General features: G+C 33.2%; 1 protein-coding gene across 1 annotated transcript; it reads right to left on the minus strand.

Annotated features, from left to right (window-relative positions):
• LOC132632568 (cytochrome P450 736A117-like) lies at positions 1 to 23,583 on the minus strand. Its single transcript, XM_060348553.1, has 6 exons — positions 23,443 to 23,583; positions 23,247 to 23,325; positions 21,382 to 21,453; positions 5,709 to 5,836; positions 1,208 to 2,166; positions 1 to 855 (listed from the first exon to the last, which is right to left on the minus strand). The coding sequence occupies exons 5-6, from the start codon at positions 2,147 to 2,149 to the stop codon at positions 241 to 243; spliced, it is 1,557 nt and encodes a 518-aa protein (XP_060204536.1). The 5' UTR covers positions 2,150 to 2,166; positions 5,709 to 5,836; positions 21,382 to 21,453; positions 23,247 to 23,325; positions 23,443 to 23,583; the 3' UTR covers positions 1 to 240.
• Positions 23,584 to 26,836: the final 3,253 nt, after the last annotated feature.

Here is a 26,836-nt window from a genome sequence, read left to right on the forward strand (position 1 = left end):
TTACCAAATAGGAATATATATTACTCCTAATCAACTGCATATACTTATGCTGTATAATAAAGACTAACACCCCCTTTTACCACATGCCAATATACTCATTACATCACATTCATGTTTCTACTCATCTCCCTTTGTTCCCCTTTTTCTTAATTACATTCTTTGATCATACTAAAAGGTGTATCAAACTCCGACACCAAAGTAAGTATGGGACACCAAGTGAGAAAAAAAGGAAAAGAAGACCTAGGAGGTGTATGGAGTTGCAACAGCAAACAGAGGAACTTTCCTGTGAATGGTTAAACCAGTGCATTCTGTCATATCCAAATCATCCCCCTTTGTTCCATTTGGCAATTCCCAATCAAAATCCCTCACAACATTTGCTAGTACAAGCTCATTAACAGCCATCGCAAATGAAATTCCAGGACATCCCCTTCTTCCTGCACCAAAAGGTATCAATCCAAAATCATACCCTTTAAAATCGATCGAAGAATTCAAGAATCTCTCTGGCTTAAACTCCACTGCATCATCCCAAATAGCAGGGTCCCTTCCAATTGCCCAACAATTTGTTATTACCATAGTTCCAGCTGCAACATCGTATCCCATTACCATAACATCTTGTCTGGCTTGTCGGGGAACTAACAGAGGAATGGGAGGATGTAGGCGCAAAGTTTCCTTAATTACTGCTTTTAAGTAATGCATTTTGTCTAAGTCATTCTCAGATACTATTTCATTTCTCCCATTAGCTATTTCCCTCGCTTCATTCTGAAGTTTGTTCATGGCTCCAGGATGCCTTAGAAGCTCTGTCATGGCCCATTCCAATACTGTGTAAGTTGTATCGGTTCCAGCCGCGAAGATATCCTATCATAAAAATCAGTCATTTATTGCACTAATGTCACGAGAGAGTTTTACCACCAAATTAAATAAATAATCACATATCTTTGTAAAGCATTAATCCGTCTTTCACTTTGTCTAGTATGTTGATCACATAATTTAAGTAAATAATAAAAGTGATAATTTTTTAATAGTTACGTCCCATATCAACTTTCACGTGTTTGGCCCATGGAAAAGAGTCATACACAAACGTGAGGATGCGTTTTGATTAAAAAATTTAAGTAAATAAAAGTGTGTTCTCTGCTGGGATGATCACACAATTCAATATTGTCAAAATCAAATGCGCTAGAGCGTGCACTGAGAAAGAGAGAGAACTCACCAAAATGAGAGCTTTGATGCCATCTCTGTCAATGGAAAAGCCATCCATGTTTTGCTTGTAAATCTCAAGCAAAACATCAACAAAGCCCTCTCTTTTTTCATTTTCCACTCTTTCCCCCAACAAGTCCCTCACTCTTGTATGACTATCTAAATGTTCTTCCACTACTCCTTCAAGAAGCTCATCCATCTCCTTGGCAACTCTCTCCACTTTTGCTTCTAAACCACTCAGTCTATCAATCCATGCAAGTGAAGGCAAAAGAGTCCCAAAATCAAATCCACCTAATAATCCCACAACTTCCTTCATCAACTTCCTAAACTTCTCTCCACTCTCCCCTCCACTATATTTCCTCCCAAAAGCTGCTCTGCTCACAATATCATTTGTAAGTGTCATAAACAACTCACTCAAATTCACTGCCTCTGGAGAAAACTCCCTGATTTTCTTGAGTAAAAAGGCAGTCTCTTCTTCCCTCACAAAGCGAAAAGATTGAACCCTTTTGTTGCTAAGCAATTGAACGACACAAATGCTTCGTAATTGTCTCCAGTACTCTCCATAAGGCGCGGAAGAGACATCCTTATAGTCGTATAGAAGTTTCTTGCTGACGTTGGACTTAGGCCTGTCACTGAAAATAAGGTCATGTGTTTTCATGATTTCGGAAGCTGCCTCAGCTGAGGATACAACAAGAGTGTTCACGATTCCAAGTTTAAGGAACATCAAGGGTCCATATTGTTGAGCTAATTTGTGTAGAGAGTGGTGAGGGTACAAGCCTAGTTTGTGCATGTGACCAATTAATGGTAATTTTGGAGGAGATGGGGGGAGATTTTTGGTTTTAGTTTTAGTCATGAGGAGAATCATAGTGAGGAAGGAAATAAGTGAAAGGGCTAAAACAGAGGTGAAAAATGAATTGAAGGAGAGTGACTCTATCCATTGTAAGGAGCTGAACATATTGTTTATGTGTTTGCCTGTTTGGTTTTAAAACAGATAACAGAAGAGATCAGAGATTGAAGTTCAACACAAATTTGAACTTCTAAAGGAGACTATATATAGTGATTTTGTAAGATATAACACACAAGTTAAGTGATTTTATTTGTAATACAAACAAAATAAAGTAACCATATGAGAAATCTACTCTAGTAGCGTGTCGTTAGTTTCCATTTCTTTAATATGATTTTATTAATGAAAAGCAAATACAAACAAACTCAAATGACATATCGCATCTGGAGTGCACATAATGTTCTTGGAAAGACTTAGCTAGGCGTTTGAACATAAATGTCATTTGCGAATAATGAAATACGATTTGCAAATCAATGTTTGTTTTACGGTTTCGTGAATTATTTGAACGTCACATTGAACAAGAGAATCCAAAATTGAAAAAGTGATCTGACGAGTATTTCAAGTAAAACAATGGGACTCGTTTCAAGGAAGATTCATGTCAAATACATCTGATTCTAAATACTCTTATTTAACTTCAACTTTAAATATTCATTTTTCCAACTTCAATTAAATATTAATACAAATTTGTGATTACCCCACTACTTGGTCAAAATTGCTAACTCTCAAACAATTTGTTAGATGGATCCATGCCCACAGGCCACAACCACTCCCTGCCGATATAACTGGATTCTCTCATGAGCTACTCAGGACTCTCATATCCTCATTTGCAAAATATATATATATGATTGAACTTCTATTCTCCCAGTTTAACGTAGCTGCGATTCGTTTTTATAGAAATTTAACATCATAGGTCCAACTTCTGAAACAATTAGTTCAAAGACAAAAACGCTAGATCAGATGTATCAACAGACAAAAGTCTATTTTTGTTTTTCCACGATAGACCTTACTTAAGTATTCTACAATTTTCATCAAGATTTTTCTGATCATATCACGTATTACTCCTTTCTTCTCAATTTATATTTTTTGCTTTTGAGAGTCAATTTTTTTACTATATACACAATTACACATGGCTTCTTCGGCCAAACAATTTGGGCTTCATCCAGAATATGGCTTATCATCCCTTTGGTGGGGCCCTACTTAATGGGAAAGTTGTTGTCACTTTTTAAAACCAAACATGTGTCCAAATGAATCCAGAAGTAACGAAAATCAAATCTTATCTCATAAGAGAAATAAAATGTATTCCATAAACTAAAAGTCATCTACAAAGAAACATGTGCTTAATACATTTATTACAAAGTTATGCATTAATGGGAAATTATTACTCATAAACAAAACAAACACACCAAGTATTATAACATGTGATAAAATAAATTTTATCAAATTCTATTTTTTTTTTCCAATCTAATCCCAATAGTACAAATTCTTTTGTACTATTAATTCTCAAAACGGTAAAAATATAACTCTCTTTTTTTATGAGAAAATAAATTTTATCTTTATAATAAAGAAAATTTCATTTATAAACTTCCTCATATATTGTGTATAATTTCAAGCGTAACCAAAAAGTAGTAATATTAATAACTATATAAAATCATACGTATCAAACTTTTTTTTAAAATGTTTCACTTAAAAGAAAACACCATATCAACATAGTATCTAACGGTATCAAGGTAGTCAAACTTATGGGCTATCATAGACCCTCTATGACTTGGTGAATGTCTTTAATCCATTCAAGCCCATATGAATTTACTACGACGCATCCTAACGTTAAGGTACGGGATGTTACATTTTTCCCTCTTTGGGAACATTCGTCCTCGAATGTTGGATCACAGCTCGGGGTTCTAACACATTACTTGCGTACTTAGGGCATACACGACCTGATAGGGATTTCACGTTTACCTGTCGCTCTAATCGTAATCGCACAATGTAGAATGATTTCTTAAGGCACAACTCTATTGCACGACTTAGAGTATGAAAGAATGGTAACATTTCCTAAATGCCCTGTAGCCTCCCACTTATAAATGTGGCGCACGACACACCCATAAGTAGGACTATACTAGACACGGCTTGCAGACTCCCCAGGACAGATTTGCTCTGATACCAAGTTTGTCACGCCCCAAATCTGGAGAGGAGTAGCCGGCACCCGGTGCCACCCTCAGCCCGAGCAAACCACTCTGAACTTGTAACTCTAGAAGGGTAACCCACAACTTAGGCCGACAAAGCCTACCTGCAGGCAGACAATACCAACAAGGCCGCATTCAGCCAGCAGTACCAAAATGGGTAAGTACAAGGGCCGGCAAGGCCATAACACTGACATACTATATACAGGACTCGTCTACAACCTCTAAAGAGTAAACAACTATATCATGGTCGGGACAGGGCCCCGATCTACTCATCATATCTGTGTACACAAAAGAAAGACTCCAAACTAGACCTGGCAACTCCGGATAAGTGGAACTCACCAATCAGCTGATATTTGGTCCCGCCCACTAGGGAAGTCTATCTGTCTGTCTATCAGCACTTGCAGGCATGAATGCAGCACCCCCAGCAAAAAGGACATCAATACGAAATAATGTACCGAGTATGTAAGGCAATAGAATAACTGAAATTGAAACTGAAACTGAAACTGAACTGAAAACATAATAATCTGGAGGCCAAAGAACGCCCTAAAATAACTCACCTGATCTATTTCGTATTAATTGCAATATAATAATAGTATATATCTCACTGACCAAGTGGCCAGGAAACTGTAAAATCTCACTGACCGTAAGGCTAGGCAATAACGTTTCACTGACCCGTCGGCCAGGCACTAATGTATCACTGACCGAGCGGTCAGGCTAAAGAAAATATATGTATATTATGTTGTATATCATGGATATGCTCGAATATAAATATAGAACCAACGTGTCTCTCTAGCTCTACTGACATCAAGGGAACAAGGAGCAGATAAGAATCCCTCGAAAGGTACAACACAGTCACTCGGTAGTCTATATATCGCTAAGACAAGATCTAGTCGATGAGTTCTCTTTACGCAACTCGAAAGCTCTTACTCGCTATGGAATCATGTCAAAGAAAGAAGAGATAGCCATTACATACCTCGAGTCGTCGGCCCAACAAGGAGCTCATCATAACTAGTACGCCAATCATTTAATAAAGTAATACATACATGAACTTAGACGATACTAATACAACGCGTATATCGAATGATAGTTTGGTTCTAAAATGAAACGACAACTTTTCCCCGATTATACAACAACTATAGCTCAATCAACACAACCAACAACTACCCTTTTTTATCCTCTTTGAACTCAATTAATCAACAACCAAGAATATGCACTAAACAGCCCAAATACATGCTTTGTATACGATACCTTATACATTCCTTTCTACCAAATTCATGAAGTATATTAACAACAATACAACAACAACACCAACTACTATCCATACACAAGGAAATCACCTCAATAGCACAACAACATCATGCTCAAAACAGTCCACAAACTCAACATAATTCCTAGCACACATTTGAGCTTTCTTGCACAATTTTTTCCTTCAATCAAGTTGTTTAAGGGCTAAATAAGTACATGAAGATGAAGATGAGATGATAACTTACCTCAAGAACTCAAAAACACTTCAACACAGAGATTACTTTGCTACGAAGTATCTTCCAAAACCTCGACAAGAAGAACAACTAGCATCCGATAAACAATTCGGATAACAGCTTTTGGGAGTGTAATAGGTCTGAAAATATGGAGAAAATAAAAGCTTAATGTTCGTGCACGTTGTGATATACAAACGAACAAGAAGAAGACTAGGAACTCTTTTATTTGTGTTTTTCCATTACATGTATACAGCGGTCTATACATATACTATATACACCACGTAACTTCTTGGTCAAACAATTTGATCTTTACTCAGATTATGGCTAAGGGTTATTTGTGGGCACCTACTTAGTAGGAAAGCTGTTATCACTTTTTTAAACCAAACGCGTGTAAAGAAAACCAACCAAATCTTATCTCATAAGAGCAATAAAATGTATTCCGTGAACGAAAAGTCATCTACTAAGAAACATGTGCTTAATACATTTATTACAAAGTTATGTATTAATTGGAAATTCTTACTCATAAAATACACTTTATACTTTATTTGGTACAAGATATAAGAAAAATTTATATCTTCTACCAAACATGATACAAAATTAATCCCACAGTTAGTATTGGATATCCCAGCTAATATCGTGTACCAAAAAACTCCTAAGTATTATAACATGTCATAAAATAAATTTTATCAAAATCTAATTTTTTATAATTCTAATCCCAAGAGTACAAAATTTATTTGTACTATTAATTCTCAAAACGGTAAAAAGATAAATTTCTTTTCTTATGAGAAAAAAATTTCTATCTTTATAATAAAAATAATTACTTAACTTATATAGAAGCATGAGTTTGGAGGTGGCATCGTCGTCCACCTCCTACTCATGTAAAAATAAAAAAAAATAAAAAAAATTGGACCCCATATTAAAAAATCAAACAATATATAAAAATTAAAAAAAGGTGAACCCCATATTAAAAAATCAAGCAATATCCATGTAATTCTCAAAGTATCCCCATTAAGTCAATAATGGTGGATTCATTACCACATGCATATCAATTCATTAGTGGGAGCAAGTGAAATCATGGTACAGCAAAAAACATGGATCCCATATTATTGTTTTTCTTCAAAAGGTTAAGTAGTCAAACCATACAATTTCCTTTCTTTTCTTATATTAGCCTGAGATCTAATCTAGATATTTAACTGTTGTATTTGCTAGTCCGCCATGTCATTTATTTGTTATGTTTACTAAAATAAATATACTTAAAATATTTATATTTTAAACTAAGATAGAATTTAATTACTTTTTCATTTTTATTCTTACTCTAATAAATGTGAAAAGAGACTAATGTCATAAAAGAAAAAATTAATATTAAATAGAGATCAAATAATAAATAAGGTAAATTAGTCAAATTATAATTCTAATTGACGTTTCCTTAAAAAAAACATGCAAAAGACAACACGACAAGTAAAATGAGCTAAACCAATAATATTCACCAAAAATTAAAAAATAGTAGTTCTTCGTTTAAATAGAAAATCAAATTTCTACTTTGTTTCGTTTTAAACATGTAAAATTAATTTGATAATTTGAACTAATGTAAATTTGATTTAATTTTAGAATTATCCAAATCAAAATTTAATAAAAAATAATAAGTATTGTTCAGGTCCAATCTATATACATTAACAATAGAATATTTTACATCTTCAAATTAATCAAATTAAAATTCAAGTTATCAACTGATGCTTAAATATTGCTATTGTTTTGTCTCAAAGAGGGGGAAATAGTTTCCTTTTAAACAAGTCTTCTCTTTTAAAAAGTATTAATAAATTTTTGTAAACTTTGTATTCGTAGCAAACATTAATATAATAAAGTCTTGGATACGGAGCAAACCTACAATGCTATATTAATCGTGTTTTGGACATACAACTTATTAGGAATATAAGTAAAAAGATTCAAGCAAATTTTTATTTAAAAAGCTGACAAAATAATGAATAAAATAATTGCAATTTGAGAAATTATATAACCAATTAACATTAATAAGAACAAATTTTGAAATAAAAGAAAAATATATGGGTCAAAAAATCAATTTGATGTGTTACTATATAACATAAATTTTAGTAGAATTTAAATTAAATTTTAAAGAAAATACATTTATGATGTGATACTACACGATAATATTTTTACTAAATTGATATAAATGATAAAAGTACTTATTAACAATATATCATTGTAATTATGAAAGAAGAACAGAAGCAAATGTTGTATCATGCTAACAACTTTTCTGCTATCTGTTGAGATAAATTACGCATTTGAATTATGCACTGAACTTTCTAATTTTTATTTTTGAATGGTAAATAAGAAATGATTGATCTTCAGAAGAATAATGTATAATGACTCACGGCTGTTGTATAAAATACAATTCAATCTAAGAAGCAAATATATATCTTTGCAAACCTAATAAATTTATAGCATTAAGCGATAGTAAAAAGCAGATAGAATGTTAGATTCTTAGTGCTTACAACTTAAGAAATGAATGTTCTAATAATTAAAAAATAATAAGTTGTGTAACTTTATTAAATTATACTACTAAGTTTTGGTTAGGATCAGTAGAATATAAAGATTTTCAAAAGTTAAGTGGAATAATAATTAACCACTCTCTCTCCTCTCTCTCTCTCTCTCTCTCTCTCTCTCTCTCTCTCTTCCAAACCTGCTGACGAACGTTAGGGAAACGTCCGGCCACCGGAATGGCTAGGGGGCGACCAAGGAAAGAAGGCAATAAGGGAGTGGAAAAGGTGATTGTAATATCCACCATGACGGAGCTTAGCGGACAGCCATCACCAAGAACCTTTGTGACAGTTGACCAAAAGCAATGGCCAGCACTACCAATACGATGAGATGGGGTCAGAACACCAATGGGCCAGGGTTTCTCAGTAGGAGCAAAAGGGACACAATCAACGACAAAAGGACCTATAAACCCTATTGCTGAGATGCAACTTGTATCATTGGGATCTCAACTCAATACACGGATTCAACCAAATACGCCAGCAAATATGGGGTTGGGGGACTTGAAACCCTAACCCCAGCGAACCAATAACTCAAAACATGGAACCAGAGGCAATCCAGAAACCTGAAGCCCAAAGGAAATTGGAAATGTTCAATGAACGAGCGGCACCAAACTGGGCAAGTCTGGTCAGTGGGAAGATGACATCTAGAGGTATGGAGTTACGATACATTGCTCCATTAATTAAAGATGGGGAAAAAATAGCTGAACTACAGAAAGAGGAAATGGAAAGAGAAAATAGGAAGTGGCAATATGCAATGGTACTATATGTATTAAGGGACTCACCTTCGATTGGGGCCATAGTAAGATTTTTGGCAACCCATGGCAAACCAAACACAAAACCCCCTGTTTTCTATCATAGCAATGGATACTTTGTTGTTAGATTCGAAACTTTGGAAGAAAGGAAGACAATACTATTCTCAGGCCCTGATGAGTAGTGAAATTACGGGATATTCGATGCTAATTCCTTAAGTTTTTGTGACTCTTTAAGCACTTTTGTTGTTACTTTTTGTGTATTTATGTTGTTTTGTAGGATAAGATGCCCGGAGAGAAAAACAGAGCAAAATGAAGCAAAAATCCAGCTGAACTGAACCAGGGCATCACCTGCGAGTCGCAGGTACTGCATGCGAGTCGCAGGTGGTGCAACATTTGTTGACAGAGATGGCCAAAGAAGACACCACATGCGAGTCGCAGGTGGAACATGCGAATCGCATCTGGTGTCGCAGATGCTGCTCAACAGATAATTGAAGATGCGACACCTGCGATGATGTGGTGCAACCTGCGACTCGCAGGTTGCACATGTGACACTATGTGCGATTCGCACCAGATGCGCAGGGGTATTATTGTCTAGATTTTGTTCCCGTTTTTGGAATGATATAAATACTCTTTTAGGGTTTGTAATAGACATATTTGGCAGTTTTTCATCAAGTTTGGAGACTAGGTTTCTACACCACACTTTGGGGTTGGAGATTTGAAGATTTGGTTGAGCATTTCTTAAACCTTTAATTCATTTCTTCAATTCCTTGCTTTGTATTGATTATCTAAGTGTGTAGCTTTCTATTCCATTACTTGAATCTTGTTTATGAAAGTATTCTTGATTAAAGTTTGGTTTGAAACTCTTGTTATGCTTATGTATTGAATGATTTTTATTGCTATTGAAGTGGGTCTTTGTTGATTTAATTAATCTCGTTCTTGAATGTTTCCAAAGGGATTAGCTAACCCTAGGACTCACCCATTTACTTAGATTGAGCTCAGAAGAGGAAATCTAGGTTGGGAAAGATTAATTAACAAGAATTTGGGTCATTAAACCCATCTAATAACTTGAGCTCGGAAGAGGATAGTTACTTGAGGTTAAATTGATTGTGCCCAATATCACACTCTAAGGCTTGGAAAAGCTTAGAGTGAAATTCATTGATTTGGTTGGAAGACTTTCAATGAGATTTTAGAAGTCATTATCTATTAACATAAACCCGCTCTTAGTTGTAAAATCGTGAAATACATTGGATCGTTACTTGAGTGTAATTTCTTTTGTATCCATGCTTGTAGCCATTGATCATTTTACTCGCTTTCTAGGTTAGTTTATATTTTTGCATTAGTTATAATTTTCTCCAAAACCAAAACATTATCTATCGTTTGGCTTTAGCTTAGTTGGTGAAAGTTCCTTACTTTCTTAATCGCCTAGCATATTGTTCTCTATGGGATCGACCCCGACTCATAGTTGGGTAAAATATATTGCATACGACCGTGTACACTTTCTCTTTGAGGAGTGGATTTGGACGTTATTAGGCCCGCATACAATTGGTAACAAACCAGTTATAGTGAAAGCTTAGACAGCTGATTTTGATTTTGATGCGGAAGTTCTGAAAATGTTACCACTGTGGGTGAGATTACCAAACCTTCCACTAAATTGTTGGGGAATTGAGTCATTGAGTAGGATTGGGAGTACCTGTCTATGCAGATGAGTGTACATCTAGCACTCAAAGGATATCCTTTGCAAGGATGCTGGTGGAAATGGACATCACTCGGCCTTTGCCTGGGTCAATTCTAGTACAGGATCCGGATTGTAAATGTTTTAAACAGCAAGTAATGTATGATTGGAAGCCGATTTACTGCAATACTTGTTGTATGATTGGGCATAGTTGTCCTGCTAAGACTCAACAACCCAAACAACAGGTAAAACATGCCCCTCCTAAAATCTGGGCACCGCAAGCTGCAAAGAATCATGGAGGAAAGGGACAAAAGCAAAGTGTAGCAGAGGAGCCGAAGCAAATGAACACCGAACAGGGTAAGAAGGGCACAGAAACTATTCAGAAAGAAGAAGAGGTTGCAGATGGCATAAACAAAGAGACACAACAAGCAGACAATGCACCAGGCTGGATAACAGTCGAGGGGAAATCTGCAGCCAAGAGCCAAAAATCTAAACGAAAAGGGGGAGCAGTTAGCACAGGTAATGATTTCAAGTACTTGGAAGCAGGCCATACACATATGGGATCTAGTACAAGCACAGGACCTGATGGGAGTAGAAAAGTTGATGAAGGACCACAACCCCCACCTTCAATTTCCAAATGAATCTAATCTCTTGGAATGTAAGGGGGATGAATAAAGTTTATAAACAGAAGGAGTTTATTAGGAGAAATAATGTAGGAGTGATAGCAATAATAGAGCACAGGGTCAAGGAAAATAAAGCTAAGAACATTATACAAAAGATCACTCGAGACTGGTGTTGGTGTGCAAATTATGCCTATTCACATAAGAACAGAATATGGTTACTATGGGATCAGCGACATGTGGACTTTAGTTTGAGGGAGATGACAGGTCAATACATCCATGGGAGCATTCAATTGCTTGGCTCTCAAATAAAATTTCTGCTCTTAGCAATCTATGGGTATCACACGGTAGAGAATAGAAAACAATTGTGGGAGGAACTAAAGGTCTTACACAATGGCATACAGGAACCTTGGTTGTGCATGGGAGATTATAACGCCATACACAGTGCAGAGGATCGAATATATGGGACACCAGTGCAAGAAAGTAAGATAAGAGACTTCCAGGAAGTTCTCTTATATACAGGCATAACAGAATTGCAAACAGCAGGCAGGCAATACACCTGGACAAATATCCATGTCCATAATAAAATAGATAGAGCCCTGGTCAATGCACAATGGATGATGAATATACCGCAATGGGAAGTTGTAGCTATGGAACCATCCTTCTCTGATCATACACCTTTTGGAATGACAACACTCATGAACCAGAAGAGGAGAACTAGCCCTTTCAGATTCCTAAATCACCTAGCTGCACATGATGATTTTCTGGGTAAAGTAAGGGAGGGCTGGAGAAGACATCAGCAACATCCTTATATGAAGAGAGTCTGGTTAAGATTAAAGGATGTCAAACAAAAACTAAAGGACCTGAACACAAAGGAGTTTGCGGGAGTACATCACAGGATTGAGCATGCTAGAGAACAGCTGAAAGTTATCCAAGAACAAATGTCAGACTATAATCAACCACAAGAAGTGTTCCAAGTGGAGAAGCAGGCAAAATCCAATGTAGAGAAATGGCTCTTAGTGGAGCAAAGCATATTGAAACAGAAATCTAGAAATCAATGGCTCAAATTGGGGGATGAAAATAACTCATATTTATTTGCCTGCAAAAAAGCTAGGCTGTCCCAAAATGGCATGAAATCTCTAACTAGAGCCGATGGGACTGTAGCTATAGAGGCAGATGACATTGAGAGAGAGGCAGTTGAATTCTACAAGGGCTTACTGGGGTCAGCTGCTGACCACATGCCTGCAATCAACCCAGCATTCATGTAACATGGGCCTATCTTGAATAGATCTCAGCAGATACAACTAATAGAGGAAGTTACTGAGGAGGAAGTAAAGCTGGCATTGTAGAGCATTAGTGACTTGAAAGCTCCAGTATGTGATGGCTATAATGCCTTATTTTTTAAGAAGGCTTGGAGTGAAATAGGCTCAAATGTCACAAAAGCAATAATAGAATTCTTTGGTACATGCAAGTTGCATAGACCAATTAACTGTACAGCTGTCACTTTAATACCCAAGGTCAAGAACCCCAAGTCAATAAAAGAATATAGGCCAATATCTTACTGTTCAGTACTTTACAAGATCATATCCAAGATTCTAACCAAGAGAATGCAAACAGTCATGGATGCTTTAGTGGACAACAACCAGTCTGCTTTTGCACCAGGCAGGGTCATATCTGACAACATCATACTAAGCCATGAATTGGTGAAGGGATATGGCAGGAAAGGGGTGTCACCTAGATGCATGCTAAAGATAGATATGTAAAAAGCATATGACTCAGTAGATTGGAGATATTTGGAACATGTTCTACATACTCTGAACTTTCCTGAAAAATTTGTCAATTGGTTGCTAAAATGTGTCACGACGGTCTCCTACTCTATCACTATAAATGGCCAGCCCACACAACCTTTCCAAGCCAAGAAAGGACTCAGACAGGGTGATCCTCTTTCACCCTTTCTGTTTGTCCTGTCTATGGAATACTTGACCAGAAGATTGAAACTGCTGATCAGAGTGCCCAACTTCAACTATCACCCAAGGTGTGAAAAGCTCAATATAATACAATTAAGCTTTGCAGATGACCTATTATTGTTTTGTAGGGGTGATAAATGGTCTGTACAGATATTAAATGAGTGTTTTCTAGAGTTCTTAGAGGCATCTGGTTTGAAAGCTAATATTGATAAAAGCTCTGTGTTTTTTGGAGGGTGTCAGAAGCGGACCAAGAGGAAATACTAAACATACTGGGATTTGTCAAAGGTAACCTACCAATTAGGTACCTTGGTGTACCACTTAGCAGCAAGAAAATGACCATAATGCAATGCCAAACTTTGTTAGAGAAAATGCTAGGAAGGATCACAACATGGACTGCAAAGTTGCTGTCCTATGCATGGAGAATGCAACTGATAAAGAGTGTTCTATTTGGGGTGCAAATATTCTGGGCTCAGATTTTTATCCTGCCGAAGAAGGTAATCAAGAAAATAGAGACAATCTGTAGAACTTATTTGTGGACTGGAGGCATAGAACCATCCAAGAGAGCCTTACTAGCTTGGGAATCTGTATGTCAACCGAGAGCAGGTAGAGGGTACAATGTGATTGATATATATACCTGGAACAAAGCTGCCATGTGCAAACTGTTTTGGAATATATGCAAAAAGAAAGACAAGTTGTGGATGGTCCAGATTCACACATACTACAGGAAAGGGGGACACATCTGGGAAGCAGAACCAAAACAAGCTGCATGGATGATTAGGAAGACCTTAAAGGCCAAACAGTTCATTATGGAGGCCGGGATAAGTATTACAGAGTTAATCAATATGAAAAAGTTCTCCATAAAAACCATGTACCAAAAGTTGAGGTGTATTTCAAAAAGTTCCTTGGAAACATGTGAATTGTGGAAACCAGGGGTGCCCGAAATGGACATTTATATTTACAGTAGCTGCTCACCAAAGATTACATACCAAGGACAAACTCTTAAAATGGGGCATCATTAATGAGCAAACCTGCCCACTGTGTACTAGAGAAAATGAAGACATAAACCACCTATTGTTTAAATGCGACTGGTCATCAAGTGTATGGAACAAAATACTGCAGTGGCAAGGGATACAAAGGAGTAGCATGGAATGGGAGCATGAACTAGAGTGGGCTTGCCACCACATGAAAAGAAGGAGACCTGAAGCTGCTATAGCAAGAATGACACTGTTGTGTACAGTCTACCACATATGGCTGGAGAGAAACAGAAGGATCTTCCAACAAAAAATCAGACTAGCCGAGTCTATAGTCAAGGTGATAATACAGGAAGCATGTTATAGAGGATACCATGATGTGAAGCTGAGAAGTAGGATGAAAGCAATGAATCACTATCCATAGGTGATTAGGTAATAGTAGGTATGATGAGCCCTGTGCATTATGTAGTAGGTAAGTGGAAAAGACTAAGTAGTTGGTAGGTAGAGTGAATGTGGTTGAAAAACTGGCGATAGGACATGTCTGTTAGCCAGGTTTGAAATTTTCTTTGTGATGTACAGTTACACTTGGTAATGAATATAAATAGTTACCAAAAAAACAAAAGAATATAAAGATTTCAACTGAACAAAAACTATGAGATGAAATGAAACCAAATAATTTCCTGTACATATTTCTTCGAACGAAAATGTTGTCATACTAATATTATGTTTGTCGTTAGCTCATATTCGGCCTATTCGCACATGCATCAACATCTAGTTATTAGTATTATTATTATTTACACTATATAGAAGAGTCGGTTGGGGCTCATGTTTTCGTCGTCCGTTCCACTTTAATTTAAAAAAAAAAAGGTGGGCCCCATAATTTTAATTTTCCTACACAAAAAAAAATGTGGGCCCCATATATATTAAACAACAACTAATATTAAAAAAATAGCGCAAATTAATAATGTCAAAAAAAAAGTGCACCCCATATTAAAAAATCAAACAAAAAAAAAGTGCACCCCATATTAAAAAATCAAACAATATTCATGTAATTTCCAAAGTATCTCATTAAGTCAATAATGATGGATTCATTGTCACGTGCGTATTTGTAGCAAACACTAATATAATAAAATTTTAAATACGGAGCACAAACTACAATGTTATATTAATCGTGTTTTGAACAGAGTATCCCATATTGACAAAATCAAGCAATATATATATATATATATAAAAAAAAGTGAATCCCATATTAAAAAAACAAATAATGTAAAAAAAAAAGTGGAAAAAATAATTGTGGACCCCAAAAACAACTAATATTAAAAAACAAATATTGGGCACCATATTAAACACCAACCAGTATTAAAAAGAAAAGAGAAAAAAAGTGGAACACACCACATCCAAACTCACAGGAAAAAAAAACTGGATCCCATATTAACAAAATCAAGTATTATTAAAAAAAAAAAAAAAAGGTGAATCCCATATTAAAAAAAAACAATGTTAAAAATTGTGGGCCCCATATATATTAAACAACAACTAATATTAAAAAAAATATTGGGCACCATATTAAACACCAACTAGTATTAAAAAAAAAAAAGTGGAACCCACCACATCCAAACTCACGGGAAAAAAAAGTGGAATAGAATTTAATTACTTTTCCATTTTTTTCTTACTCTAATAAATGTGAAAAGAGATTAATGTCATAAAAAAAATATTAAATGGAGATCAAATAATTAATAAGGTAAATTAGTGAAATTATAATTCCAATTAACGTTTCCTTAAAAAACCATGTAAAAAACAACATGACAAGTAAAATGAGTTAAACAAATTATTATTAAAAATTAAAAAATAGAAGTTCTTCATGGCCCCATATTAAACATCAGCCACATTTTTTTTAAAAATTGTGGGCCCCATATTAAACACCAACCAGTATTTTAAAAAAAAAAAGAGAAGAAAAAAAAGTGGAACCCACCACGTCCAAACTCACGGGAAAAAAAAGTGAACCCCATATTAACAAAATCAAGCAATATTAAAAAAAAAAATGAATCCTATATTAAAAAAACAAACAATGTTAAAAAAATGTATTTAGAAAATCAAACAATTAAATCAATAATGATGGATTCATTGCCACATGCGTATCAACCCATTAGTGGGAGCAAATGAAATTATTGTACAACAACATACTTAAAATACTTATATATTAAAATAAGATAGAATTTAATTACTTTTTCATTTTTTCCTTACTCTAATAAATGAGAAAAGAAAAAATAAGATAGAATTTAATTACTTTTTTATTTTTTCCTTACTCTAATAAATGAGATTAATGTCATAAAAGAAAAAATAATATTAAATGGAGATCGAATAATTAATAAGGTAAATTAGTGAAATTATAATTCTAATTGACGTTTCCTTAAAAAAACCGTGTAAAAAATAACATGACAAGTAAAATGAGTTAAACAAAAAATATTTACTAAAAATTAAAAAATAGAATTTCTTCATTTAAATAGAAAATCAAACTTCTACTTTGTTTCATTTTAAACATGTAAAATTAATATAATAATTTGAATTAAAATTATCCAAATCAAAATTTGATAAAAAAATTATATGTATTATTTTACTATTACTGCTATATAGAAGAGCCGGTTTATAGAGACAAGATCGTCGTCCGTGTTCGGTCCTACTTTTTTATTTAAGGGCAAAAAAATCCCTTGTGGTCCCACCCACTTTTTTATTTAAGGGCAAAAAAATGACGTTTTATACTTTATATTACCAACTCTTCTAAAAAGTAGATAGAAATACTTTATTATACTTCTATTTTTCCACAAGTAAAATGAGCTAAACCGAGAATATTTACCAAAATTTAAAAAATAGCATTTTTTGTTTAAATAGAAAATCAATTTCTACTTTGTTTTGTTTTAAACATGTAAAATTAATTTAATAATTTGAATTAGAATTATCCAAATCAAAATTTGATAAAAAATAATAAGTATTTTACACCTTTAAATTAATCGAATTAAAATTGAAAGTATCAACTGATGCTTAAATATTGCTATTATTTTATCTCAAAGAGAGGAAAATAGTTTTCTTTTAAACAAATCTTCTCTTTTAAAAAATATTAATAATTTTTCATAGCAAACACGAATATAATAAAGTTTTAGATACGGAGCACAAACTACAATGTTATATTAATCGTATTTTAAACATAGTATATATATATATATATATATATATATATATATATATATATATATATATATATATATATATATATATATATATATATAAACAGTACAAACTTACGTATGTTTATTATCAATATAGTGTGTGTGTATATATATATATATATATATATATATTATCACTATCTAAACACAACTACATATACATAGATACACTATAATCAGAAGTGTTGAGCCCGTGCTGCACGGGCCCAACAAGCCATCTAGTTATTATTATACTATATATAAACACAAAAAAATCCAAAACCATTTGCTTGTGGTTGAAAACAATATTGAACTTTCGTTTTCATTTTCACTTGCGCAATATTATGTTTATATGACTTCAATATTTAATTAAGAAGTTACATGCATATTACTAAAAAATAGTATGTGTTAAATACTTAACGAAACAATAGTAATTTCTCGGATCATTTTAGTGATATAAAAGCGGTAAAATGTCATCTTTCGTTTCGAAAATGTTGAATACCGTTATACAAGTGCACGTGAAAAAAATATAGTTTAAAATTGTCAAATGTTTTGCATATAAAATGATGAATTAGTGAGAAGTCCATTTGGATCACATTTGAATATCTAAAGAAAAAAGGAATTTTATTAGAAAAGTTGAGGAGGAGCGCATGTATTTTAAAAACATTAAAAAAATAATGAACACACTAATTAAGAGTTAAAACTTCAAATAAGAAAGATTTAACTTGTCATATAGTTCACTATAAATACATGCATCATGCGTTGGGCAGTGCTGTGCACGGGCTACAACTAATCTAGCCTTTGCTAGAAAAGCAATAAAATATGCGAACAATAAACTTTATATTCAATTAAGTAAAAACAAAAATACCATTTAAGAATATTTTTTGTCAATTATATAAAGCTTGATCAATGATGCATGATGTACCAAAATAAGTACTATATTATGTTTAATGACACTTTGTTCTTAAGTGTATGTCGACCTAACTGATTGCTGCACAATGAAATCGTTTATTATCATACTATTCCTACTAATAATGAAATTGTTTATTATCACCCCATTCTTTTTATAATGCTAGCGGTCTCTGGTCTTGATCGATGTGGAAAAAAAAGTCAAGAATTAATAAATGCCAAATACAGACTTTTCCCCTAATCTTTGGGGGTTTAATTATTTAAGAAACTTACAAACATGAAAAGAAAGAGTATTATAACTATATATATATATAAGAGAATCAAAGATTTTTGTAGTCCTCGCATTAATTTTAATCCTATGAAGTTTTTACAAATGGCTTTTGTTCTTTTTCTTGTTCTCATTTTTGCCCTCATTTATTTTCTAAGACAATCCATTGGGCACTTTATTATTAGCGTTGCTATTACTTTTTCTTATATATTCTCACTTTTAGCATCAATCTTTATTCCACTCAGGCCTTTGTAATCGGTCAATATAATAGTGACTTTTTGTGAATTTTTTTTTTGTTCCTTATTAACTTGTTTTTTACTCCTTTATTTCAGAATATTTGTTACGTTTCATTTCTCGGAGTGAAATTATATAAGTTTTAACAAACAATTTAAGAATCTTTTCACTTTATTGATAGGAGAATTGCAATTTATAGCATTTTCTGCATATTTTTTGAATATCTAAATTTTAATTTTAAAATATTGAATCAATCCAACTTAATTTAGCTTCGAAATAGTCAAATTGCCTTTATATTTTGGGACAGAGATAATATATTATCTGTCCTTTATACGTTCAGGTAAAATTAGGGTAACTTTGGAGCCAAATTTTCTTTCACAACTGAAGCGTTTATTAGGTATTACAATATTTTTTATCCTTAAAACGTCCAAGTTTTGCTTCTTTAGTGAGCTCATATTCGCTTATTATCCTAAAATTATTTTTAAATATAGTTTAAAATATTTTACATTACTAATTTATTTTTATTTTTATTTTTATTTTTATTTATTAATGTTCTTGTAGGATCACTATGTTAATTTGTGTAAAGATTCTAAATTAAGGTTACATTTATTGCAGTACATATTTGAAGTTAAAGAATATTTTTTTTTGGTTGTGTTAGATGATTTTAAAATATGAAAACATGAGTTTACTAATACAGGTGAAAATAAAATACATTATTAAAATCTTAAATGAGTTTAAATTTAGCGCAAAATGAGTTAGAAGCAGGACGGAGCTAGGGTGTCGGCGACAGTTTCAATTGAATCCAGTGGCTTAAGGTCACAAACTTTGTCTTTGTCTATAGATTATTAATTTAGTATTGAATAACTTAAAAATTAGAATTCAGAACTTATAAACTCGAAATTCCAGATTTGCATGTGAATTGAAGTAAATAATTTCATTAACAATAAAAGTCAAAATGCTAAGAGTGTGGCACGGGCCTCACAAAACTAGCTACATTACATATATAGCCAAAGATCGTTGAATGAATAATTACCTTTTCAATTATCTGACTTTAAACCCGGGCCTCAGAAAACTAGTTGCGTTACATATATAGCCAAAGATCGTTGAATGAATAATTACCTTATCAATTGTCTGACTTTTTCTAGAAGCAATTAGTTTGACTTTTGACTTCAAAATAACAATAATTTACATAGTAGAAGTACGTATTGTGTAACATTTTATCTTTTGGTTGATATTTCTTTCTAATAAGAAATCTCTGGTGATGTTCACATCTGATTAACTATCTTACTCTTGAAATTGAAACTTAAATTATTATCTCTTCATTTATTTTTAGTTATAGGCAGCCTCATGTTGTGTTTGACTGGCAAGTCGAATGTCTTGATGGCTCTTCTATATAGTAGAAATTTTCACATGTGGCTTTGTAATTGGTCAATATTAGAGTACTAGTCTTTGTAAAAAAAAAAAAACTTTTGCTCCTTAAATATTTTTTACTTCTTCGTCTCAAAATATCTATTACATTTCACTTCTCGAGAGTCAATTTACATAAATTTTAACTAATATATTTTATTTATATTGATATATTTTTTGTGTAATTTTCGGATATCTAAATTTTAATTTTAAAATATTAAATTAATCTAATTCATTTAGCTTTGAAAATTAATCAAATTATATATTTTTTTTAAAATATCATAAATATTTTGAGACCGAAGGAGTATATTATGTCCTACATGTTCTGGTTAAATTAGCAACTTTTGAGCCATTTTTTTTTAATAACTGGAGCATTTATTAAGTCTTACTATATCCTTTATCCTTAAACTTTCCATATTGTGTGTCTTTAGTGAACTCATCTGTGCTTATAAAGGTCCTAAAATTATTTTCAGGTATAGTTTTTTTTTTTTTTTTTTTACTTTAATTATTATTTATTGATATTCTTGTAAGACCATTAGGTTAATTTGTGTAAAAACTCGAAACTAAAGCTATAAATATTGTAGTATAAATTCGGAGTTATTGAAACAATTTACTGTGTTAAATGATTCTAAAAGATGAAAACAAGAGTACTTTTGTTAGTACAAGTGAGAATAAAATACATCATTAAAATCTTAGATGAGTTTAAGATAAGCACAAAATGAGCAAGTAGAGTGTCGGCTACGAGTTTGGTCGGTTCCGGCAAGTATGATTTAAACTCTGTGTTTGTCTTAAAAATTCATTCATTATGTATTGATTGTTAATATAGAACCGAGTAACTTAAAGAGATTAGAATTCAGAACTCATAAACTTTAAATCCTGACTCCTCATCTGATTGAAGTACATAATTTCAACAATGAAAGTTAAAATGTTAAAGGAATGAAATGAAAGTTTTGCTTTCATATATTAAAGATTTACTTATCTGAAATTTTAATTATTATACAGTAAAAAAGTGTAACACAAGTTTTGGGAGACTGTTCACCTTAGAATTTAGAGAGAAGTGCAAAAGTAATACTACATGAGTGCAGAAAGTAGTAGCCACAGGGAAGAAATCCAAATCAACAAATTATTACCTTGAACTTCTGGATTTAGCCTTCCATTTAACTTGATGACTTCTTTGGAAATAGTTTGTCTATGTTAAGAACCTGTTACACAGGTTCAAGATGCAAATATATACTTCAAATCAATGGAATATTATATTTTTTTAAGTTCTTAAAGAATTTTTGTCGAATAAGTGATGTGTAGAGGAAAGCAGACCTCTAAACTTGAAGGGGAATAGCAGTCTACTATAGGAAGCAGAAAATGCAAAGCATGCATTAATCTTTCAATTTTAGAAAAGTAAAACAGTTTAAAGTCAACATTATCGAGGGGTAACAGAGATTGCAAGGGGTTTAAAGGTATGTGGCAAGGCAGGTTTCACAATAAAAACAAACAAAGGCTGACTTTCAGTCATCAAGTGAACTTATCAGTCCCATTGTGGTCAAGCTTCATACTCAAACAGGGTTAAGAACATGCAAGGAAGTCACGTTTTAGTACTTAACATGGACAGTTCTCTTTCAGTTCCTTAACTGTGGTTTTATGCATAAATTTACTTTAACAAAAATAAAGTTAATATTCTTCTTTTTGATGACAACAATCACAACTTCTTCAATCAATTTTTCTTTTTAAACTTTACATACTAACTCCTTCCAATTTCTTCATTTACTTCACCAAGGTTTAATATTGCTCTAACAACACATGAAAATGCTCTATTATATTCTTACTTCCGGCGTTCCGAACTAATCGTTAACAAACTTAAACTATTTTGTTGCTTCCGAATACCAGTTAGAACATACATTTGATCTATTTTCAGGATTTTGGTGGAGCAATTGATGACATACATTCCAAGAGACTGAAGCTATTGATGAACAAAGGACTTTCATAAATAAGAATGGATGACAATTATCAATTTTTTTTCAGTGACCAAAATAAAACAATAGCCTATTTTCAAAATCAATAGGGCTCTGATGCATCCATTTCCAGCACAATCCCTTAGCAGTTGCATAAAGAAAACAAACAAATTATTCTAAAAAGTTCAGATCATTGCCTCAAGTTGATCAGAGCAACATGATTCAACACAATCATAACTTTTTTCAATATTAGGATGTATTCACTTTCTGCTCTTCATCAAAGAGTTCTATCTGTTAAAATAGAAAATGTAATGTGTCTATTTCGTTATTCATGTCGATCACATTTCACCAAAGCAGAGAATCGAGATAACCAATTTCATGAACTTCTAACATCCATATTTCGACCCAACGAAACATACAAATGTCATAACATAGTAATTGCAAAAGATACTTAATAGTTGTATCGTATCAGTGAACTTCTTATAAAAATCATACGATTTAGCAAATGATAAATCTTTATCCACCAAAGTATCCAAAATAAGAAGAAAGCTAAGAGTTATCTATCAAAGATCGACAGAGAAATCTCTGTTGGCAAAAGAAAATTGCATTCGGAGAAGTATACCAGAAAAGACGTTAACAATAACATCAGGAATTTTAAAATGTAAATCTAGACGTAGACTTATGAAAAGACAGATATGCATTGATATAATTAAGCTACAAAAGAACCCAAAAGAAATATTGCTTCTAAATGAACATCAAACTCTCATAATCAACAACGGGTTGCAATAAAGAAAGAAACAAAAACTGAAACCTTGACAGAGTAAAACATGCAGCAAAACCATGAAAGCAACAACCAAAACAAAGAAATTGCAAATCCAGAAAGTAAGGGCGTATTCTGAAGAAAACCAAAAAACATTTAAAAAGGAAGAGCTTTCCAATCTGTGCAATTGAAGCGAAGAAGGAGAAAATAAAATATAATCAGTTGTCTTATCAGTCACCACCAAAGTAACCGCTAAAAATTGAGGAATTGAGAAGTTCATTCCTTATACCTTTAAAAAATGAGCCACCCAAAAATTGGTGGAGTCATCACCTGTTTCTTCCCATTGAACTCAGTAACAAAAATCCAATCTGCAGTTACGTTTGATACCTTCAGTTATCATCTCTGAAAATTCTCAAATTTCAATTTCAATACCGCAGATTAAAATCTCGAATTCCTTGATGATAATAGTAGGTAAGAGAAATTACCAACATGCAACGCTTGAGGAATCAAAAACTAACCATAAATGACTGAGAACAGAAAAGGAAAAAGAAGCACAGAAAAATCAAAGAAAGTGAGAATGACAAGCAATTCTGGAGTAGGTTATTCGGAAGAGAAGAAGAAGAGTCATATGAGACTCCAATTGGTAAATTCAATTGCAGTGCACATGTGTCTTTGAAAAGGCACACAGTCACCAATTTTTGCCCTTTAAAATGTTGGAAATTTCAAATATGCCCTTATTCGTCCTCCGTAAACTCCCACTTCTTTAATTAGTAATATAGTAATAATTTCAAGCGTAACCAAAAAGTAATAATATTAATAACTATATAAAATCATATGTATCAAACTTTTTATAAAAATGTTTTGCTTAAAAGAAAATACCATATCAACGATTCAACATAGTATTTAACGGTATCAAGGTTGTCAAACTTACAGGGCTTTACAATGATACTATCATAGACCCTCTATAAACTGGTGAATGTCTTTAATCCATTCAAGCTCATATGAATTTACTACAACACATCCTAACACTAAAGTACGAAATTTTACATTATTAATTAGTATTGTATTCGATAAGAGTTTAATGTTACGCATATCAACTATTAAAGTATAAAATATCTCTATATACTGTGAGGTTCATTTAATTTACTGTTAGCACTAACTCTCCATATAACATGATAAGTAACTTGGCCGGCTAACATTGAGCTTTTAGTTAAAGGTGACAAAAAAGTTTAAAAATTGAGTTGAGGTAACTCTAATTTTTTTAATTGAGTAAGGGTGATAAACTTTGGATTAGTGATTAGAGAGTTTTGACTTGCCCCAAAGTTATATTTTTAACACTTTGACCCCAAGCTTTGTTTTTTTACACTTTGACTTCAAATTTTGTTTTTAACACTTTGACCCAACTCATATAAATCATAAAATACCCCTGCCCCCGCCCCCACACCCTCCCTGCCCCCAGGCCCCCACCCCGCCCCCTTCCCTTTCCTCCCACCCCCACCCCTCACAAAAAAAATGCTTTTTTAAAAAAGATTTTAAAAAGTTTTTTTTTGTACCACCCACCCCGCCGCCCAACCACCCCCACCCTCCCAAAAAAAATTAATTTTATTTTTTCAAAAAGTTTTGAAAAGATTTTGTTTTTGGTTTTTTGCACCACCCCAACCCATCCACCCTCCCCCCGCCCTTGCCCCCACCCCACCCCCCACGAAAAAAATATTTTTTAAAAAAATATTTTGAAAAGTTTTTTTTGTTTGTTTTTTGTAACCCCCCCCCCCCCCCCCGGCCCACAACCACCCACTCTTCCAAAAATAATTAATTGTATTTTAAAAAAAAAGTTTTGAAAGGTTTTTATTTTTTATTTTTTGCACCACCTCCTCCCCATCCACCCCTCCCCCTGACCTTGCCCCCACCCCACCCCCCACGAAAAAAATGTTTTTTTAAAAAAGAGTTTGAAAAGTTTTTTTTGTTTGTTTTTGATACCACCCCCCCCCCCCCCCCGCTCCACCACCCCCCACTCTCCCAAAAAAATTAATTTTATTTTTAAAAAAGTTTTGAAAAGTTTTTGTTTTTGGTTTTTTGCACCACCCCCACCCCATCCACCCTCCCCCCGCCCTTTCCCCCCACCCCCACCCCCAAACCCCATAAAAAATGTTTTTTAAAAAAAGAGTTTGATAAGTTTTTTTTATTTGTTTTTTGTACCACCCCCCCCCCCCCCCAACCCTCCCAAAAAAATTAATTTTATTTAAAAAAAAAGTTTTGAAAAGTTTTTGGTTTTTTTGCACCACCCCATCCACCCTCCCCCCACCCCCAAAACCTACAAAAAAATGTTTATTTAAAAAAGATTTTGAAAAGTTTTTTTTTTTTGCACCACCCCCTACCATCCAAAAAAAAAATTATTTAAGAAAAAATTTTTGAAAAGTTTTTGTTTTTGATTTTTTGCACCACCCCCCCCCCCCCCCCCACTCTCTCCCCGCAAAAAAAATCTTGAAAAGTAGTTTTTTTCTTTGGTTTCTTACTCCACTCGGCACTCACCCACCCAAAAAAAAAATTTTGTTTTAAAAAAAAATTTTGAAAAGTTTTTATTTTTTGTTTTTTTGCATCACCCACCCCCAAAAAAAATCTTGAAAAGAAGTTTTGAATTAGAGAGAGAGATACCTCCTCCATATGTTGATCCTAGCAAACCCGGAAGAAGGCGGACAAAGAGGAGATGTGAAATCAGGGAATCATTGCGAACGAGGAAAAATAAATGCTCCTTATGTAAAACAGCTGGCACAAAAATAGTTATTTTTTGGAACTTTATGACATTTTAATATTGTTCTTTTTTAGAATGATTGTTTATGTTCTTGGTGTTTGTGAACTTGGTTTATATAATATGTTGATCGTGTTCAAATCACAAATGTGTGTATTCTTGTTAATAAATTGCTGAACAGTTTCCAACAAGTAATGAATCTGTTGCAACAGCTCTGTAACTTGTTGGGTTTTATCGAACAAGTAACAAGACTTGTTGCAGCAACTAGTATCTTGTTGGAACAGGTATCTCACTTGCTGCAACAGATACTACAGTTGTTGCAACAGATACTACATTTGCTGCAGCATATATTACAGTTGTTACAACGGATACTACTTGATTCACCCATATTTAGTGATCAACAAAGGGAATCAATGATATTTAGTGATAAATAAAGAAAATCAACAATATATAGTGATCAATGTATAATACTTAATCAATTTGATGTATTTTGAGTCAGGAAAGATGATTTACTGAGTCAGTATGCACTAAATCGAGTGGTCATTAGAGGGAATTAATGTGAACTACTTGATTCACCCATATTTAGTGATAAACAAAGGAAATCAACGATATTTAATGATCAATGTATAATACTTAATCAATTTGATGTATTTTGGGTCAGGAAAGATGATTTACTAAGTCAGTATGCACTAAATCGAGTGATTATTAGAGTGAATTGATGTGAACTACTTGATTCACCCATATTTAGTGATAAACAAAGGAAATCAACGATATTTAGTGATCAATGTATAATACTTAATCAATTTGATGTATTTTAAGTCAAGAGAGATGATCTACTAAGTCAGTATGCTATAAATCGAGTGATCATTAAAGTGATTTGATGCGAACTACTTAATTCACCCATATTTAGTGTTAAACAAAGAAAATAAATGGTATTTAGCGATGAATATATATGTCTACTAACATCCTTAATGGATTAGATAGTAATTTCATGGATTAGATGGGCAATTCTAAGTGTATTCTTCCTAAATCGAGTGATCATTAGAGTGATTTAATGTGAAGTACTTAATTAGACCATATTTAGTGATAAAAAAATGAATTCAATGTTATTCAGTATAAACAAAGGAGTTCAA

This window comes from Lycium barbarum, chromosome 3 (assembly GCF_019175385.1).
Source record: "Lycium barbarum isolate Lr01 chromosome 3, ASM1917538v2, whole genome shotgun sequence".
NCBI classification, from domain to species: Eukaryota; Viridiplantae; Streptophyta; class Magnoliopsida; order Solanales; family Solanaceae; genus Lycium; species Lycium barbarum.